Source organism: Numenius arquata, chromosome 2, assembly GCF_964106895.1.
Source record: "Numenius arquata chromosome 2, bNumArq3.hap1.1, whole genome shotgun sequence".
Classification (NCBI taxonomy): Eukaryota; Metazoa; Chordata; class Aves; order Charadriiformes; family Scolopacidae; genus Numenius; species Numenius arquata.
Genome location: NC_133577.1, coordinates 100298506 through 100319312, shown reverse-complemented (window position 1 = coordinate 100319312; position 20807 = coordinate 100298506). Strand labels below are relative to the sequence as shown.

Genomic DNA, 20807 nt, shown 5'->3' with positions numbered 1-20807 from the left:
ACCTTATCGCTCTCTGCAACTACCTGAAAGGAGGTTGTAGAAAAGCAGGGATTAGTCTCTTCTCCCAAGTCACAGGCAATAGGACAAGAGGAAATGGCCTCAAGTTCCACCGGGGGAGGTTCAGGTTGGATATTAGGAAAAATTTCTTCACTGAAAGGGTTATCAAGCATTGGAATGGGCTGTCCATGGAAGCGGTTGAGGCACCATCCCCAGAGATATTCAAAAGACAAGTTGACATGGTGCTCCGGAATATGGTTTAGTGTTGTTGGTGGGTTTTGTTGTTGTTGTTGGTTTGTTTTTTTTTTTAAGGTTGGACTAGATGATCTTAAAGGTCCCTTCCAACCTAGGCGATTCTGTGATTCTATGTATTCCAACAAGCATCTCCTAAGCACTACCTGCTCAGCGAGACACAGTAGGTTAGCACTATATGGCTAAAACATCAGCTTTAATTATATTTAAATTCCCAGTCTTAAATCAGAAGTTAAAACTGATTATATTGCTTTCATTTCTTGGAAGACTTAAAAAAAAAAAAAAAAAAAAAGAAGTGCCCTAAATACTCATTAACTCAGCCACAAAGATTTGCAGTTTAGGATGACTTCTACATCTACTTTTGTATTTCAAAGCAATTCATATAAATATTACAGACTGATTTAATGGGAATTGTGCCAGTAAAATGTATACACAAATGACTGGCAGAACATTAAGATTCATATGACACAAAAAATGGAACCTGTTGTACCCAGATTATAATGCTGAGAATGAGGGCGTGATATTAAACGACCCAAAGGAAGAATAGGAGAGAAAGCGACCTCCCAGAATATGACGGTAGTAGAAAATGCATTAGGTTACTGTAATAAATTGTTCATCTCATTTGGTTTAATAATTTAACACAAACAAGATAAAGCAGAAAGGAATACACAAAAGGCATTTTTAGAAATCAGCGTTCAATGCTAGAAATAACTGCGGAAATTAAAGACAGTGCAATCAAGCAGCACTTCTCCAAGTGGTGACGAAGCCACAGCAAAGTTACACGTTTATGCTCCATGCCCTTAGAAAGTCTGAAGCACAGAAACCATCATCAGCAAACAAACTTCACAGCTCCTCTCCTTCCCTAGCAAAATTCTGTTTGGTTTCAAGGGGACATTTATTAAAGCAAACTCCCAAATTTTTCTTTGCTCTAAAAAAAAGAAACAAATCAATAAATTATCTGTGGAAAATAGCACAGAGGGAAGAAAGGGGAATTTGAGTGAGAGTATTAGTTCAACAGGTGCCCTGAAAAGCAGTCACAAGTCTTAAGATTGATTATATTCTTACAAGCTTCTAACAGAGTTACTTTGGGAACATAACATGCTGTATCTTACAAGTTTGGCACTCTTAAAAAAGCAATAAACTATATCAAACCTGACGAGTCCTGCTCTTGCAGACCCATTTTGATCAACAGTGCAAGAAATCCGTCTTGTCTGTCAATCTATGAATAGGGCCCATGACCAGTGAAGGCGTGTTCCCAAATGAAGCTGTTAAAGTGTCAGGAAAAGCCATCAAGTTTATTCTCCTCTGGCTTTGACCCAGATGCAGAAAGCTGGGTTTTGGTTGGGTTGTGGGGTGTTTCTTTTAAGCATCACATGGAATTCTGAAGTCAGCAGGGCAGGAACTAACAAGGAGATCTGAATAACTGCATCTTTTCCCCTCCTCTTTCAGCATGACCACTACAAAAACCACTAAAAACAGTATCACTAAACAGCAACAAGTTATTTAATATAATAACCAGTTATTTATTACTGGTTTCAAAGAGTCTAGCTAGAGGGGTATAGAGGATCTACTGTAAGCAATGACTTAAAGAGCTTCTGTTTCTTTCCTTGGAGTTCAAATGACACAAGGAACCGAGCTTTTAAGAGATACCTCACTGTCCTTCCACGTAAGGGGCTGACACAGAAGTCAAATGATTTGACTGAACCAAGGATGCTAACCCTTACATCTACCAAATCAGAAATTAGGCTCAAGGACAGAAAATTATTTCAACATTGTTAATTATTTTTCAGAAATCTGCAGGTTCTCTAAGCTGTTGTGAAAAATTCTGCATTCCTTATTATCTCAGTATTTTATCCCTACAGATCCAGTTGGAAACTAAAACAGGGAAATTAAATCAAAAGATGGAAATCTAAAAGTAGAAACAGACTAGGGCCCTGGTTTGTACAACTAAGGTGGCACCCAGGTATGGGATGAACGTTTAAAATCCAGACCTAGAAGTGACAGTCACTGCTTTGATTAAAGGAACTTGCAATCATATAGATCAAGTAGGCAGACAGCAGCCAAGCATCTATCATAAGAGACGACAGGGATAATATTAATTGACTCAGGGAAGAAACTACCAGATGAACACTCAAGAAACATAATGACTTTACTAAATGCTCAAAAATTCCTCCTACCTGAAGATCCTCAAATAGCAATCTGAAGGGAAAATACAAATAAAAATAAAAAAAATCCAATCACAGTAGGACCACAGGTCCTCCTTTAATTACAGCTCTCTGCAAAGAGACATGTAGTAATATCTCCCATAATTTTTACAAGCATTCAAATGAAAGAAGAGCTTAGTGATTATCTTTTAAAAGCAGTGCAGGGAAAAGGGGGAGGGGAGAAGACAGAAGCCTTGTAGAAATTTGCTAGCAAATATGAATGTGCATCTTCCTGTATAAGTTTAAATGAGGACTCTCTAAAGAATGGAATGCAGCTGTGCATAAAGCAATCGCAAAACCAAAGAGACGACTGAACTTCTTCAATGCAAGAGTTTCCAATTACTTAATATTCCTTCAAGAAACTTAAAATTTTAATAGGCCCACAAAGGCTTAAAAATGCATTGGAGAACCACAAATCTTAAATTTTATGACAGCCTTTGAGGACAAGCTGTTCTTATATAGATCCACTAAGTAGTTACAAGAGAGAGATTTTGAGAACTACTTTAAAATGAGATTTTCTCCTCGCTTCCTGAAGTAGAAAATTCACTATTACCTCAGCAAACATCTTCTGTTTTTAAACTGAGTAATAGTTTCTAGTAGTCTACTAGGACTACAAAGCAACTGTGAGGCAACCTGCATTTCTATAGAAAATTATCCAGCATTATTTAAGATTTGGCAGTTAAATACAGAAAGCAAGTTCTAAGTGTTTCTCTGTAGAGCTAAACCAGGATCAAACAACATTTTTCTTTTTTCTAAGGGACCTTAAGGTTTAAGTTTAAGCACACTAGTGATTAATTTTTTAAAATTTGACTTTCTGCATTTCTGCTTTGCCCACTTGGGCAACTTGAGCAAATAACTCTTATTTGTGCAAAACTTTGTAGGTATTTAAGTTATTCTTCTCAAATATAGATATATATAGGGTAGATGAAAGTTTCTACACTTACATACACACCACCTTACAAATCAGGTATTGAACTGTTTGGGAGTATAACTGGTTTCTATCACACTACTCGGTTTTCCAGTCTTCTTACTGTCTCCAAATGTTTTCTTTGCAAGTCAGATTTCTTTTTAAAGGTCATCTTTCTAAATTTAAGACAGAGACTACAGAACTAAAAATTTATTCGAAACAGACACTCTGGAGAGTTACTTAATGGAAGCTACTAAGCACTCACTGGTTTTTAAGTTTTCTAAAGCGTTCATGACTTGCTTCAGAACAGATAGTTGAGGTGAGCAGTTTAAGTTCATATTAATAAAAATTAAATAAATATAGGATAAGGCAGTATATTCTGCTATTTGTAATATGCTAAGTAAATGTTTCTTGAAATAAGCACAAAGTAAGAATTTTTATCCTATGATAAGCTTCAATATTAACCCTTTTTGTTCTAATCCCCCCCAAACTGAAATTTAAGTGGAAAGGCTGCTGCTAATGTTCACATTCCATGTTTTTTTTATCCAAAATGGCTCATTGGTTTTTAAGCAGTATTTTCACATGCATACAACATACTAAAAACCAATTCAAAACTGAAAGTTTCTGCAAAGACAAACACTAAACAGGGCAAAAGAAAGAATTTTTAAATATAAACACACAGTACAAGAAAAAATAGCTGACAACAAATTGATATAAAAACCATTATTTATGTAAAAAAATAATGCATTGCATATTATAAAATCAGTCAATAACAGTATTCACCTTCACACAGACTTCTAGGTTTTCAGACTTCAAATGGTTACATAGCAAGGAAAAGAGACCGTAACTACATGAGAGGCAGACTGATTTCTAGTTTCCATCCCAGAAATTTACACCCTGAGCCAGCAGGGAGATTAAGAGCAGAATATAAACTCTGCTTACAGTGGAGTGTGTTTTTCTACTGCTAAAGCATTCATCCAGCTCACGTGGATGTGGGATTCAGAGCCAGCCCACCTTTGACAAAGAAACAGCCACAGAAATCAAGCTTCTAAAATGGGGTTGGGATGAAGGTGCAAGTCAGTGAGTGGATCCTCCACGTTCAAACAAACAGGAACTTCTCTGGAATCCAAAAACTCACTTTATGAAGACTTCATCTCAGTTAGACAGGTTATCCAAGTTCAAATATACTTTACAGATACATTTCATACCATGCAAGTTTAAATAATATTTTACTGTAACACTAGAACTCAATGTTTTTCTTCATGTTTTTCTCCAAAAAAAGTTTGTATTACATAAACAGAACATTTTTTTTTCCACTAAGATAACTAAAGAAAGCCTAATCCTTACCTGTTTTAAATCACTATCACCCTATTGACAGTAATGCATTCATGTAGTTGAGGGTCTACCCCAAAACAAATTTAAAGCCATGTTATCAAAAAAATATGGTAATAGGAATATTCTCTAAGAAACCCATGTAATATACAGTCTGATGAAGCATCAGAACTCTTATCACAGCTCTTCACTTTTAGGTACTAAATACTCTATAATAATCATTAGGTAATAATTCTTAGTAAGGAAATAACAACAGCAACAGCTTTCCACTGCTGATTTTTTTCTACTTCCAAAATTCCCTATAAAGCTGCAAACCCATGTAATTTTAAAAAAGTATTGTAAAACAAATAAGTTCATATTGAATTTTTGCTAAAAACCACCTCAATTCTGCACTATCTTTTGGCCATGATAGCTCAACAACATTGGAACAAATGCTGTATATTAAGAAGTCTCTGTATCTACAGAGAGAACTAGTATCACATACTAGTTATTCATTCTCAGAAAATTGTATTTATAGTGTGCAGTTTACATCTAAGATGGGCGAAACAAGATTGTCAAAACAGTATTTCAACATGTAAGAGATGAACATATAAAGGCACATACAGATTGTCAATGATTATATCACATTTCTTTGAAAACAGAGTATTTTCTGCACTTGTAAACAATGTTGTTTACATAAAGGCTCACACCTTTAAAGTGAGGTTAGTGCTGCTGACTCAGTTATTGCTACATTCACAGTTTAACAGAATTTTAGACAACAGATGAGGTACGCTCCCAAATAGAGCCATCTTCATTTCTTCCGTGTTCATTTGATCATTAGATAACTGAATTATGCAGACTAAAACTACTGACCATAGAAGCCAGTAATATCCAAATCATTGGATCCAAGATAAACGTTAGCAGTGATTAAACTTCAAAAGAGTAAAGAGTCACCTTTGCAGAAAAAAGTTCCTGTTCTTCATAACATGTATATTTTCTTCATTTTTATGTATGCTAGTAAACTTTTATCTGGGCACATAAAGAGCCGATTCAAGCCATAGTAGAATCCTTGCACCTTTGGACCAGTATGTTAATTCAGTCTCTTGATCTAATAGCTTGGAGTAAAAATCACCTTCCCTTTGATCTTCTGGCATACAAGTCTCTTATGCTTTTTGCTAGCTGCTTTACGAACACTTTGTATACTTTTCCACAGTACGTATGCATGGTTTTCCGCAATTCCAGTTCTAGGGGATGCAACAGGGAATGAACCAGATCATCTCCAAATGAATACTGTAAGGAGGTTAAGAAAAGAAGCTTTAAGGTCAATATGGAAGAGTGTCATTACTCAGAGTTATTAAAGATTTCTACCTTTGAACATCGTATTTTCTTTCTATAGGTTTATGAAATGTTTTCAAGAACTCGGAGAGCTTCTGAATGCAATATTTGAAAAACACCTCTAAATTACAGAAATAAGGCTACCAAGCAAGATTGGGAAAAAAAAAATAAGCAAATTATCATATCCAGGCAGGGAAGGAGGAAATTTAAAATTACCTTATTAAATTAAAAATTTACATATCTAAAATTATTTCTGGTTATTTGTTTGTTGAACAGTAACTTTTTTGAATGACAACTTTTAAGGAATACAATTCATATCAAATTATAATGAAACAACAGTATGAGAAGTGTCACTACTGAAGTTTCATTAAACTGAATAATGGTCAAATACATGCTATGTTTAACACGGACATGAAATAAAGGAGTCATTAATTCAACTGTGCAATATTTTTTATAAACAAATGATAAGCTAAAACAGCATTTCAAAGTAACATGATTTTGTTCATCTTATTACCACTGAATCTGCAGTGGTTTACATACTTTTTCTGACATATTCATAAACCAAATGGGAACATAAATAAAAAGAAATAATTTCTTCTTCTGTTTTTGACAACGCTCAAAGGAAACAAAGAAATCGTATTTTTATGGAAACACATTCACTTTCCCTGCAATGTATTCTCAGACCCCCAAAAGTACTTTTCTTCATTTTTATATCCATATGACAACATGTAATAAAGCACCATTAAAATATACTATTGATTTTTGAAGGTTATACACACACAATAGCCTGCTACATTAAAATGTGCATCAGTGCTAAATTTTACAGCTCTTCAGTGAATATACTGATGTAGTGATAAATAGTTTATTAGATGACTTATTTGCAGAATGAAAAGTCACTGTGCTTAGGATTTAAAGAAACAGCAACATTTATAAACTGAATCTCTAGAAAAGGTCAAAACAAAACTATAAAAAAAAAGATTTTCTACAATCCAAATTAGCTACAATTAAATGTTAAAATGTTGCAGTAAATACACACAAACTTTGGGAAGAAGAGCTTTTTTTCTGCATTTTAAAATCTCCAGAAAAATGAAGCTTCTGGTGATCTCCAATTGCTCATACAGTTTACCACATAATTTATTAAGGAATGGGAATAAAGCCTTTTAAGCAGACATTGACAACTACAGGCAAAGTTTTAGAATCCTAACCTAGAGATAGGAATACACTGGAATTCTACATAAGCACTAAGTGAAAAATTGGTGAAAAATTTAAAATCACTTAAAAGGGAAAAAAATTACTTTGTTGCAATCAAGGTAAGTATCAACAAAACCTACAAAACACCTGCAGGACTGCAGATAAAAATACGTAAAAAAAAAATAACTGTACAAGTACAATGTTGAAAACACTTACATTTTTTATTGCTTCATAGACAGCCCTAAAAGTAGGCTGTTTATCATCATGGTAAACACCTCTGTTTCCATGAAGAATAAATATACCTTCCTCTTCAGCTTCCTTACAATTACTTCCATAGATGCAGTGGTCAGGCCGATAATTCCATTGGCATGGAAAGACATAAAGACTTTCTGTGCAGAAAAATGAGAAGTCTGGATTAAGTATCAAAATTGTATCAGGAAATACACTAATCTTTTCTTTTTTTCTTAAGGCTGTTTCATAAATTTCTGTATGGTTGTTTTGAAACAACAGCCAATTACATGCTAGGAAGATACAGTGCTGCCTCTCAAAGTAAACACTTTCAGAAAATGAAAGTAGTGAAAAGTCCCTTGAATATTTTCACTGAAAAGTCTGCTAAAAGAGCATTTTCCTGAATTTTTGAACATCATAGAAAAGATCCACTTTGTCACGTTAGAGTTAGAATCAATGTGGATTTACCTGGATTGTGAAAAAACATGATGTTCAATAGATCCTGATCACCCCATGTTATGTTCAACTTGTACTTCTTCAGCAGTGGCATAAGAATTTCTCCCCACTGTAATCGGACTGGTGTCATATCATTCTATTAAACAAAACAAAACAACACACACTCAGAACAATTATACCTATAAAGAAGGAAATGCCCTCCAGAGTTGCAGTAAGTTGCTTTTCAAAGTTACAAATCTCAAATGCATAGATGATTTCTTCTTTTAAACAAATGAGCACATCTAAGGAGAATAGTTACAGACATTTCCAATATGCTTTATTTCTCAATTATTATCTTATAAGGGAAATTATATGCATCTCCTCTATTTAACTGCCACATTAATTTTTTTCTCTTCAAGATGCTCTCAAAAATCTTAAGCAAGAGTTTTAAGAAACAGCAGGGTTTCTTTATACAGCAGAAGGATCTAACACAAAAACAGCATTGAAGTGATGCATGCAAGCAGATGCGCACTACTTAAATATCTACACTTCATGCGATTTCTCTATCACAGAGTGATAATATACATAACTTTAAAAAAGTTAACTTCAAAAATTCAAAACAGATCAATATAAAATTAATTATTAAATAGTTCCAAACACATACAGCTAAAAAATATTGGCTACAATGCAGTGTACAAAAATAGAAAAAAATCCTTCAAAAGTTTTCAAAAGAATTTTCATTAAGGTGAACTAACTTTTTTAGTTACTGAGCTTGAACTTCCACAGTAAAGGCACAAATTTGTCATAGCAAAAGGCAGTAAGACTCTACATCAATAGCTGTTATTTAATTCCCAAATTCTTGACTTAGCAAAATCACTTCAAAGGAAAAGGACAAGGTCTTCTAAGGTTTTGGACAAGAAGATACTACTTGGACTAAGCTGGCCTACACTGAACTCCATGTTACTAAAAGGGTTACCATCTGCAGTGTAATACGTTGCATATTCTAAAGCTAAATTCTTATCTTTACACCATGTTTAAGCCCAATTAGAACAGAAAACCAACAATGCTGCTCACTCTATACCTTCTACTTCAGCTGGGAGAGTGAGGGTGAAATAACAGTAAGTCCCAAAGAGAGAAAATTCTGAACAAGTACAGGATTGTACCCTTGATTATTTTTAACCAAGTTGCCAAAAACAAAAATTTAAATTAGAACTCCAGTATGGTTTGAGATATATATACAAAATCACCATGCTAAGAATCAGAAAATATTACCAGCAGCAAAATATTCAGTTTTAGAATTATAGTATCGAATACTTTCTTCTCCAAACTTTCCACTGACAAACTAGGAAGTGCAAAAATTAGCAGTTCATTTTTTTTAGTCTTTCCTCTTTTCAGTCATCAAATATGAAGGGCTTTCAGAATTGAAGACTAAAAAAAGAATTACTATCAGATTTCAGACAAGAATTAATACAAAAGAGATCTATAGCTTATATTATGAAAGAAGGAATATCACAGTCCCTTCTGTCCTAAAAAATTTATGACTATGATTGCTTGCAAGTATTTGATGAAAGCAGGCATAGGAAATGCACAAGAGAATTCTTCTCTAGCAAGAATTATCATTAGGTTCAGTGCAATGCAATTAAACAAAAGAAAACAAAGGCTTAACACCAAAACCTTCCTAAAAGCAAATCAATTGGATTGAATCACAGTTGGTAAAAACTATTTCCTCACCTAACCTTTGCCATTCATAGGAAATTGACCAAAGGTTTAGATTTAGACTCAATGCTAAGAATTAAAAACAGAATTAAATTAGTTCACTGATACCAGGATAATAATGATAAAACAATATACAGTAGTAAATAAAGTTTTAGAGCATCACATAGAAATATTACTTTAAATTTTTTAAGTAATTATTTCATATATTTTTCATTTAACTTCTATAGTTTTAATAGCAATGAAATCCAGAGTATATTCCAGGGAGATGGAAAGCAGGTAACAGCATACATCATGTTGCCAGATGTCTAGAAGCAATGCTACTTGAAAAATAGTGCTATCAGATTTAAGAATTGGAAATTGTAATATTTCAATAACCTTTGCATAAATAGAAAATAGTTATATATACATTAGTGTTAGCAAATTAACAATGAAACCAGTGTAGGAATCACAGAGCAAGAGAAACTATTTGAATAGTTATACAACCTCCTTCTTTAAAATTCTACTGTAATTTGTAGTGAGGTCAAACAGCGTGACAAGTAGAATGCTCAAGTTCAGTCAAAATTGATGACAGAATTGCTTTTCAAATGTTACTCAAGTAAATACGTTAAGGATTTCCAAAATACAAACCTCCTCTCCAATATTCAATAAGTTGCAAAGAAGGTTCAAGGAAAAGAACCCATAACAGTAGTGGGAATTTCTGTGATGCCATCAAGCTGATACAGACAGGCTCTTACAAACTCTCAAAATTCTAGGTTTTTGAATGGAATAAAATGTGTAAGAACAGAATATACATAAGGATGTTAAGATGTTCTACTACGTTTTTGGTTTTTGTTGTTTTAGATGCTGTGCTTTTATTAGTTTGGGCATTACTGACTTCTGTCTCAGAAGACTTCTGCCTGGCCGAGGCTGAAGTCAGACTTACAAAAGCTGTCACATTTAGTCAGTAACAACCTAGTATTACCTCTCTCTTAATTCTAATAAGAAAATAGAAAGTTGAGGAAAAATACTTAAATCATACAGCAATATCTAAACAAACTGCAGCTGCGTCCCACAAACAGTTGACTAACTGAAATTTATGCCAAATGAGAGCAAGGCCTCTTCCTTCCGGTTACGTGACTCTGTCCTGTTCTTGCATTAACAGTGTAGTGCTAACACTTACTAGATGTTTTTGTGAGCTGATTTTCTTCACTAATCCAGCAGAAAGATTTCTTTTTTCTACTGTTACCAAGTTTAATTGAGTCGTAGAAGGGACCAACAAACACCAGAGGCTAGGACAGGGTAAATAAGAAAAGCAGGGAAAATCAGCTGGAAAGAGATGGGAACCTTCCTTTTAGAAGCAATTACCTTTTGCACAGGCTCACCATATTTCTTGAAACTATAGCCTTAAGCAACACTGAATGGTAAAAAAAAAAAAGTGTATAATGGTTTAGGTCATAGAAACTCTCTGAATTTTCTTTTTTTGTCTAAAGCATACCCATGAACCTGTCCTTTGCACACACTATCTGGAGATATTTTGTTTGAGGCTCATCTGGTTTTCTAGGAGCTCATTCCTTTCCACAGATGCCCACATCTCAGGCATCACAACACCTAAGTTTCTCAATAAATTTGATAAAAATCTTTGCTCTTTATTCACAAAGCCTCACTGAACTAGAACTTTCTGTTAAAACACCGTATCTGCAGTATTTGCTACATCTCTTAGAGTTTAAAAGTATCTACATGTATACAAATATTAAAAAAAAGTCACCTGCTATTACTTCTTCTATCTCCTAAATACTCTTGCATGTTTTACATTCCCATTTTCTAATTGCTGCTTAGCAAATACAACAGGTAGGCACTACCCATCAAAAGCTTCATTACCAATTCTAGTCTTATGTCTAGTTACGCACTGTTTGACCACACTATATTTGATAACATGCATGCATCTGTATATATGAATACAAATGTGTACACATATTTGTACCATATATATATATACACACAGAGTCTCAAAACCCATGAGACAAATGTAGTTAGGACCAGGAGTGACAACTTCCATTAGGCACCACAGATAGCCAAGTAGCTAGGATACCCATCTGAAATGACCTGACAGTCCTGAGAAAACTGAGGCTTGAATAAATAAGTGGATAAAAGACAACTTAATCCTGGAGCAATACATGGAACCACAGGTTTCCTTCTACCCAGGTGAGCACTATAACCATCTGCTAAAGTCTCCAGTTCTTTATATTTACTCATTTTCTGGTTCCTCCTGACTTTTACAACGCTATGTGGCAACAGAAGGAAGACGCTTGAAGGCAGCATCTCTGCTGCTCAAGCAGCTCAATGCTGAAGAAGCTACAATAGACAAAGAACCCACAGTTTTAAATCCATTGTACTGGAGGAATATCCTGATACAAAACTTCCACTAGTTTAGACAAGTGCTCTAGCCACTAGACAGTCATACAAAAAGATCTACAGGCAGCTTTTTAAAGATACAAAAATTCACAGAACTTATATGCTCCTTGAAGAATTTGTTGAGTCTCCTGAACGAACATAAAATTCAGACCTTCCTATAGGAACAAAGCATTTTCTAGTTCTACTGTATTTGACTGGAATAGTTAATGGGACATGGCATAGGACAGTACTGTACGGTCCAAAAGCCTCTGCAGTGTTGCTGGTAAGGGGCATGAGGATAGCCCCTACACTGAATTTGGTTTACCCTTCTTCTAAAGGCTTGAGACTAGTAGCTCCTTTGCTTATCAGTAACAAATTCCCAGGCCTATCATGTATAGTCTCAACTACACTAAACTAAACCCTTTTGAAGTTTTGCTGTGAGTCTTGCAATTTTTTGTATCAACCAATCCTCCTTTTAAGACATTCCAGGAACCTGAAGATGAAAATAAAGTCTCTGAAGTCTCCACAAACAGCAGTGCTTTTGTACTAATGCTTGTGCACCTTAGGGCCCTGTGATGCTCCACAAACTTGTGGGATCACACTCTAGGCTCTAGGGGAGATTAACTAAATGATGAGCGCTCTCTAAGCCAAGATCTCAATAATCAATATTGGGTAAGAGAAACTCAATTCTGACTTAATCACTACCCTGAACCATCTAGCTATGATATGAGAGGAAAATGACCAAGCACTATTATTTTTAAGGTTCAGGTCATAGAATCATAGAACTGTTTTGGGTTGGAAGGGACCTTAAAGATCATCGAGTTCCAACCCCCCTGCCATGGGCAGGGACACCTTCCACTAGACCAGGTTACTCAAAGGCCCAGCCAACCTGGCCCTGAACGCTTCCAGGGACAAGGTATCCACAACTTCCCTGGACAACCTGTTCCAGTGTCTCACCACTCTCACAGTAAAGAATTTCTTCCTAATATCTAACCTAAGTCTTCCCTCTTTCAGTTTAAAACCATTACCCCTTGTCCTATCACTTCACTCCCTGATAAAAAGTCCCTCCCCATCTTTCCTGTAGGCCCCCTTTAGGTACTGGAAGACTGCTATAATATGGTCTCCCTGGAGCCTTCCCTTCTCCAGGCTGAATAAACCCCAACTGTTTCAGCCTGTCTTCATAAGAGAGGTGCTCCAGGCCTCTGATCATCTTTGTGGCCCTCCTCTGGATCCGATCCATGTCCTTCTTACGTTGGGAACCCTACAGCTGGACACAGTACTCCAGGTGGGATCTCATGAGAGAGGAGTAGAGGGGCAGAATCACCTCCCTCGACCTGCTGGCCACGCTGCTTTTGATGCAGCCAAGGATGTGGTCTGCTTTCTGGGCTGCAAGCGCACATTGCCAGCTCATGTTGAGCTTCTCATCCAACAATACCATCAAGTCCCTCTCCTTAGGATGTGAGAACCCGACACAGGGATACTCTCAAACCATTCTCTGCCCAGCCTGTATTTGTGCTTGGGACTGCCCCGACCCACGTGGAGGACCTTGCGCTTGGCCTTGTTGAATTTCAAGAGGTTCACATGGACCCACCTCTGAAGCCTGTCCAGGTCCCTCTGGATGGCATCCCTTCCCTCCAGCATGTCAACCACACCACACAGCTTGGTGTCATTGGCGAACTTGCTGAGGGTGCACTCAATCCCACTGTCCATGTCTCCAACAAAAACGTTAAACAGCACCCTGATTAGACATTCTCATACTGCTCTGACTGGGCTGAGAATGCTACCACAATCCTGATACTATAGGACACTTCTCCAGTGTGTCCAATAGGTGGAAGGACTAAGTCAGCAGCATGGGTTAGAAATTATGAGGTAGTCTGCTGTTGGAAACAATTCTGAGCCTTCCCATACCAGAAAGTCTCCACTGGTAAGTATGTTGGTCACTGACAATTAAGGTCTGACACAGAGTCTTAGCAAACCAGTCACACTGGAGAAAGTATCGATCTCCACAAATTCAAAGTTCGAACAAATAACAAACATTACACTTGCCAGAAACATACAAAGACAGAGGCAAAATAAGGTGGAATGAATGTCCACAGCTAGGTGCTCAGCATTTGTTATACAAAGGCCTGAGAAATACGGGGGGCAAGGTTTTAAATCAAGAAGGGTATCCAAAGAGGGCATTTCATAATGCTTCAGCTGAACCAGAAAAACTCATGTGTGCCAAAACACCATGCATCCAAACATTTTATCTGTGCTTCTTGCTCGAGATAATCAGACTAAGACTCCAGGAAAGATGTATAGGATGATGAAAACACAGGGAGGAAAAGATATAGCAATGGAAGGAAAAAGATGAATTTCATGCAAGAAAGACGTCCTCAGCAACCATGTTAGAAGCTGCACACAAAAACAAAAAAAACAAAACCAAACTAACAAACAAAACCCACCAAACCCCCAAAACCCCATGTATACAGAACACACCATCATTTCTATTTCTTTTTTACTTCTTACTATCAAGCAAGAGTGAAAGAATATTTCTTTATGTGCACCACTAGTCTCAAATGTTTGAGGAACAGCCAGAGCGCACACATAAGCATTCCTGGACAAGTATGAAGTTCAGAAGACATGTGAAAGCAAGGGCCAGAAGTATATATGCATCAGACATGGAAGGAGAAGTCTAAGTTTGAAGTGACAGTAAAGCCCTGGGAAGGATGTCAAAGAATGATGACTAATGATTAAGTGCAGAAAATGATGTATTTCTAACATTTAAAACAAATGGAGTGGGGTTAAATGGGTTAATTGGTTTTGTGTTTTGTTTTTTGTTTTTTTTCTATTTTTTTTAACTAAAGCCATCAAAAAGGGCTTTGAATCATGTGATTTTCTATTAGGAAGGTTTGCTCTGCTTCTGCCTCTCTTTCTCAAGTGCCTTTTCTTAATTCTGAATATTTAGTGTATTTGCACAGCACTGGGTAGCTCACTTCAGTCTCAGTTCCTTTCCCTTAATTGTATGAATGCTAAACCTGCAACTCATGAAGCAGACTTGCTTAGCACAGTAGGTACTGAACAATTTGAGAAAGAGCATTAAGATGAATGTTTTCCGGACAATTCAAGTCTTTTTTTTGTGCTGATTCCCCATAACAGTTAACGACACACATAACAAAAATAACACAGCAAGAATGTTAAGATGAAAGCTAAATCTTTCTTTAATTGGAAATGGGGGCGAAGTAGTAATGTCTACTGCAAGTTTATATTGCCCTTCTCATGTGTGTACCTTCCAAGAGTTTTTGACTGCATGATTATTTTTCACTAATTGAACTTCTCTTAAATGAAGTACTTTTTCCCTTAGCATAACCACATAGCACTGCTTTTGTACTTGTGTTTCAAGGATGTAAGAAAAACTTCTGTGAAGCAATAACCACTGATGCTGCCGAATGCACTGCTTTAGTAAGTACTGCCATTATGCACTTATTTCTCTACAAAAACTATGACTTTGAAGTAAATCAAAACATACTTGAGGTGATAATCACCTGGTTACAATTTAAAAGATCAAAATTTGGAGACACTACAGTTAAAATAACTTACTAAATGTTTTAGCACCACCTCCTGGTCATACCAATATACACATTTTCAAGGTTACTTTAGAGGATACATTAACTGTTTTCAGGGAACTCTACAGTGAATAAAAAAATACTAGAATACGTAACATGTAATTTGCAGAAGACTCTATCAAGTCACAGGACCTCTCAGAACTAAGAAAATTTAAAAACAAAACCGCCTGAAATTCAAGAATTCTGAGTCTTAGAGTGAATGACATTTAAAAAACACAAGTTAGACACCGACTTTAAACACAGTGTATTTTTAGAGCATTATTTCATTTACAAGAAAAATATTTTGAAAAATACTGTCCCACATGAATTTGAAACAGGATTAGAATCAAAAGATGTAACAACAGAGAAAACGCAATAAAGGCAACAGCCATACCTTGAAATACTTTCTTCTAATACGTGTCATATTCATTAACATGACTCCAGAATTTATTCCAGTTACTCCATAATAGGGATGTCTAGCAAAGCGATTATACCACCCGATACGAGGCTCTTCATGTTCTGGTGCCATTGCAGCAATTTGTGTGGCATTGAACTTTCCCAGAAAAGACCAAATATCATCAACAGGTCTCAAAAACAGGATGTCAGTATCGACATACAGTAGCGAGTCCACATTTTTGAGGATTAACTGTGAGGGAAAGAAATTTGAAACCAAACTTTTAAGTTTTATTGAGCTTTTCTTTATAAAACAGAAGTTGGTGCCATTACACAATAAATATATTTATTATATATTATAATACATAATTTATAATAATTTTACACTATATTTATTTATATAATAAATGTATTATGATATATTATATATAATTTTGTCATATGCAAATAAATTCACTTTAGACTGACAGTTTGCAGTCAATAACTCTGTCATTGTTCCCTCTGCTCATTTTGGAGAATTTTTGTAGACTGAAACAGAGGTTTTAGATAGAGTAGTAATGCAAAGGCACTCAGTTTACATTTTATATCCATGAGCAACTCTGGAATAAGTTGCAGGCCAGGTGAAACATTACCATAACAGGAGCTCTGATCTTCTGTTACCTTGCTTTCCTATGCATCTAATCCAACAAGGAAGAGATGTAAAGGAGCCCCAGAAAAGATGGTATTTGGGAGACAGCTGCCACTGCTATAATTCACCAAGTCAAAGTATGATTTCTGAATTGTCTTAGATCAGCAAAGAAAAGGCTGTACAAAATACTCTGGCAACAATAGCCCATTTCTTGTTTCATTTTCTTTAATACTTCTCGGACTCACACATGCAGTAAACTTCACAACTAAATGAGGAGATAAGGTGTGATAACTCTTACCTCAGAGGATGACATGACCTGTACCACTCACTGAGGATACTGTGTCAAAATGCACCAAGTGAGAAAAGGACTTTTATTCCATAATGCATTAGTGCTACAGAAGAAGGTTAGATTTAGAGGGGGTTTTTTTTAGGATGTTGCAAAAGTAGATTTTAGGAGGAGTTCTTAATTTAAAACTAAGTAGAAATTAAATTAACAAGGACAGCTTCATGCTTCAAAAAATAGACTTCTGTATTGCCCTATTACAGAATAACTTACTGGCAAGAACAGCCTTTGTGAAGCACATGGTTTAAACAACTTCTTCCATTCTGCTGCACTCTCAGTTGGAAATGTTATTGGATATAATGTGTAGTTAACTTTTCCTTCATAGGGGAAGTCATCAAGCTACATGAAAAGAAGAGACCACAAAAATTACTTCAGTTCAATTTATCACAAAAAAAGAAATAAATCCCCCATTCAAATTGATAATTGAACACAATGGCAACACCTCTCTTCCATAACAGAAATGCTTCCATAAGTACCATAATCTGCCAACTGTTCCAAATACTTGAATAAAAAGTGGCACCTGCAGGCTACTACAAAGAAAACACATCATATCAGATCATAGACAAAAGTAAGGCCAAGTAAAATAAGTTAGTTTTTAAAAAAAGTAAATACATCAAATAAAACTTTTTCCCTCCTTAAATAGTTTCCACAGGTGAAATACCAATAAAGTCTTTCTCAATTTAAAATAACCTTACCCAATTTTTGCCACAATTACTGTTCACATGACACTAACGTATAGATATATCAGTATGTGTAACATACTAACGTCATAGTTAGTATGACACCTTAAGAACAAAAATAGTAAAACCCTCCACAGCTATATACTGGTCAGCTTCTAACACTGCCACTCGAGTCATAATGTTATATTCATCAACTGGAATTTACTAAAATTAGACATAACCATATGTATCATTTTCAGAGACAGATGTTGCACTTTGTTTAGACGATGTAAGACTGACACATACTGTGAGCACAGGAACAAAAAAGGACAGATCTCTATTTTCTCTTGTAAAACCAACTTTAAATAAGATCACATGAGATAACTGTTTTGTGTTCACTACATCAGGTTTGTATTTAACAGATTCAAGGTGACAGAAAGCTTTGGTCTGTCTTTATGAAAAGCTTTGATATCAGCAACTGGCATTTTTTCCACAGGGTAAAAAAATGAATCAAAAATTTCCATCCAACATTACAAAAGACTTGAGTATTGCCTTATTTTTAGAACCCTGCCTTTCTGCCACTATATCCAGCAACGGCTACCCAAAAAGCAGAGAAAAGGCTATATATTACTCAAATTGTACTACAAATTGATTAAATAAATTGTTTGAGTACTTACTATGTCTTTGAAACTCTCATGCAATTGGTCCTCAGCGAAAATATGAAACTGGAGAGGTTTGATGCTGAAAATGACGGCTGATCTCAACATCGTAACAGTCTCCTCCAGTCTTTCACCACAGGCAACCACTGCCAGATGCATTTTCTCAGAAGGATGTGTTTTCATGTAATCATATCTGATAAAAAAATATTTTTTCATTTGACATTATCTCTAGCACAGGCTCAAAGAAAAGCTCTACTATTTACTGCAACATGCAATTTATCAAAATACCCTTTATTGTAATTAAACCAGGAAAGGGTAACTCAAATAGAACATACAAACTACAGCATTACACCTCATACGTAGGTTTACATTTAACCTCAACTATTCTCATATTCACTCCCACCATCCCAGCCTATGAGGGAGAAACAAGGTATGGAAGAGCTATACAGAAACTAAACAAACAAACATTTATTTTCTTAGTAATCTTACTACCCATTGCTAGCAAGGAATTCCATCAAAATTGCTATGTTAAAAGAAAGATCATGTGGAGTTACATTGAAATGTGAAAGGCTGACAGACAACCCATTAAGTCTATGCATTAATTCATTTTTTCCTCTTTCCCTGGACTCAGTACAGAGATAAGTAAACATGATATAAATAAAGCCGAGTTAAATGCAACAACAAAAGTGAGATAACCCCTACTTTTAAGTTCTGTTAACAACATTGAGTGATCTAGGTATTCTTTCCACTTTCTGCTCCATTAAGTCCTTTTGTCAAACCCATGCTTCAGGGCTTCTCCTAAGCACTGGCAAAACGCAAAAAACTTTCTCCTGTCCTTCCATCCTGCAGGAGTACGACCTGGTTTGGGAGGAGGGGAAACCAACAGCTCAAGCAACTGTGTGGGATGTCCTGGTGCTCCCAGTGGGTCTGGAAAACCCCTCAGGTACACTGACCACATGTACTGCCTACGTCCTTGGGGCTAAAGCACTGCAAGGAGTGAGGACTGGGATGTCATTTCTCCCTGAAGACAGCTGTCCAACAGTTATGGTGAGAAGTGCCTGGTATGTATTATAGAGGGTACATTTAAAAGTTATTTCATTGTTTTAATACAATAGGCTAAAATTATCCTCAGGTAAATACCATTAGCTTGGTGGCAAACAGTGCTAACACTAAACCTAAAACCATGTTCTCCTGGATTTCATATTTTTAATTAGTCAGAAAATCTTTCAAAGGTTTTAAACATAGGTCAATTCAAAGACAATCTTCAAAACAAGATAGTGTGCTTGAGCTATTTGCATGGACTATGGGGGGGAGGGTGGGTGGCTAACAGAACTAAGAGTATCTGAAAGTTTAAATTACAAGTTTAATTCCAAGTTATGCAGACAAAAAAAATTCTGAAATTGGAAAAGACTTTCCCAAACGAGTTACAGTAGAAAAATGCTTAGCAAACATACCACCTGTGCTTAGAAACTTACCAGAGAGACACTTCAAAACAGAAATTAACAGATGTGATTCTTCACACATAATCTCCACCAAATTAATGTAACTAAAACATATTCAGATGCATACACATTTTCCTTTAAATTGACAATAGATACTATGCAAATATGTCTTTTTTTCTTTAAGGCATGGAAAAGCAACATACACTATTTTGAGTTCTGTGAGGCAAAATATAAGATATCACTGTAACACTGCTGAAGTTTGATGCCATAAATAATGGCTGCATTTAAGAAGACATTCTGAGTTTTGGAAGAGTTTGATGCCCTGGAGCTAAAAACACTCCAGCATCCCAGGGATTTAAGATTAATAAAATTTTAGTTAGAACATGCAATCAGTCCTACATCAAGGTTTGGGGCATTATTAAAAAAATCACATGGATGAAAGACCCCATAGGTAGGATTCAGATGTGAAATAGGACACCTAAATGAAGATGCTGACATACGAGATTGTGTCCAAAGTCTTATTAAAGCCAGTGGAGATCTAGCGAGCAGGATATGGAACACAGACAGCAATTCATCTTATTTCAAAGTAAATACCTAGAGCTTAATTCAAATTTTTAATATAGGTATACGTGACATTTAATATGCTCTAGAAAATCCCACCTGACCTCCAGGTGCCAGTCCAAAAGGACTGGGTGTCTCAAAAATCATCTAGTCCTAAGGAAACATCTAGGATACCCAAATGCTTCTCAATTAACACTGGCCATTCACTTCTCAGCAACTTAATGGCTAGTCACCTGGATCATTCTCTATGCTCTTTCAATTTTAGTGACCATTTAGGACCTACTTGACATAGACACCTATATGCAGACATCTATATTCAGATGATTTAATCCACAGACAGAAACCTTTTATAAATCTTGCAGCAAAACTTGAAAAATTAGTTTAGCTTAACAGGAGGGGGGAAAAAAGTAAAATACAATCTTTAAATGTAACCGAGGCATGCCCATTTAGACCTTTATACATAAAGCTAATTTAACATTACACTGTGTAGTAAGTAGCTAATGTAAAAAACACAAAGCAAGCTGAATGTGATGAGGGTAGCTGAAAACCACAAATGAGTGCACTGCTGCGGTCTGAACAAGCTGCAAGCAGG

General features: G+C 35.9%; 1 protein-coding gene across 1 annotated transcript in view; it reads right to left on the bottom strand.

The window, feature by feature from the left end:
* Positions 1–5799: 5799 nt before the first annotated feature.
* GXYLT1 (glucoside xylosyltransferase 1) overlaps positions 5800–20807 on the bottom strand; it is a 31273-nt gene continuing 16265 nt past the window's right edge. The window contains exons 3-8 of the mRNA XM_074168720.1: positions 18231–18405; positions 17108–17233; positions 15925–16176; positions 7894–8017; positions 7414–7586; positions 5800–5961 (exon numbers count right to left, since the gene is read on the bottom strand). Of these exons, the coding sequence (XP_074024821.1) occupies positions 5800–5961; positions 7414–7586; positions 7894–8017; positions 15925–16176; positions 17108–17233; positions 18231–18405 (1012 nt within the window). The remainder of the gene's footprint in view (positions 5962–7413; positions 7587–7893; positions 8018–15924; positions 16177–17107; positions 17234–18230; positions 18406–20807) is intronic.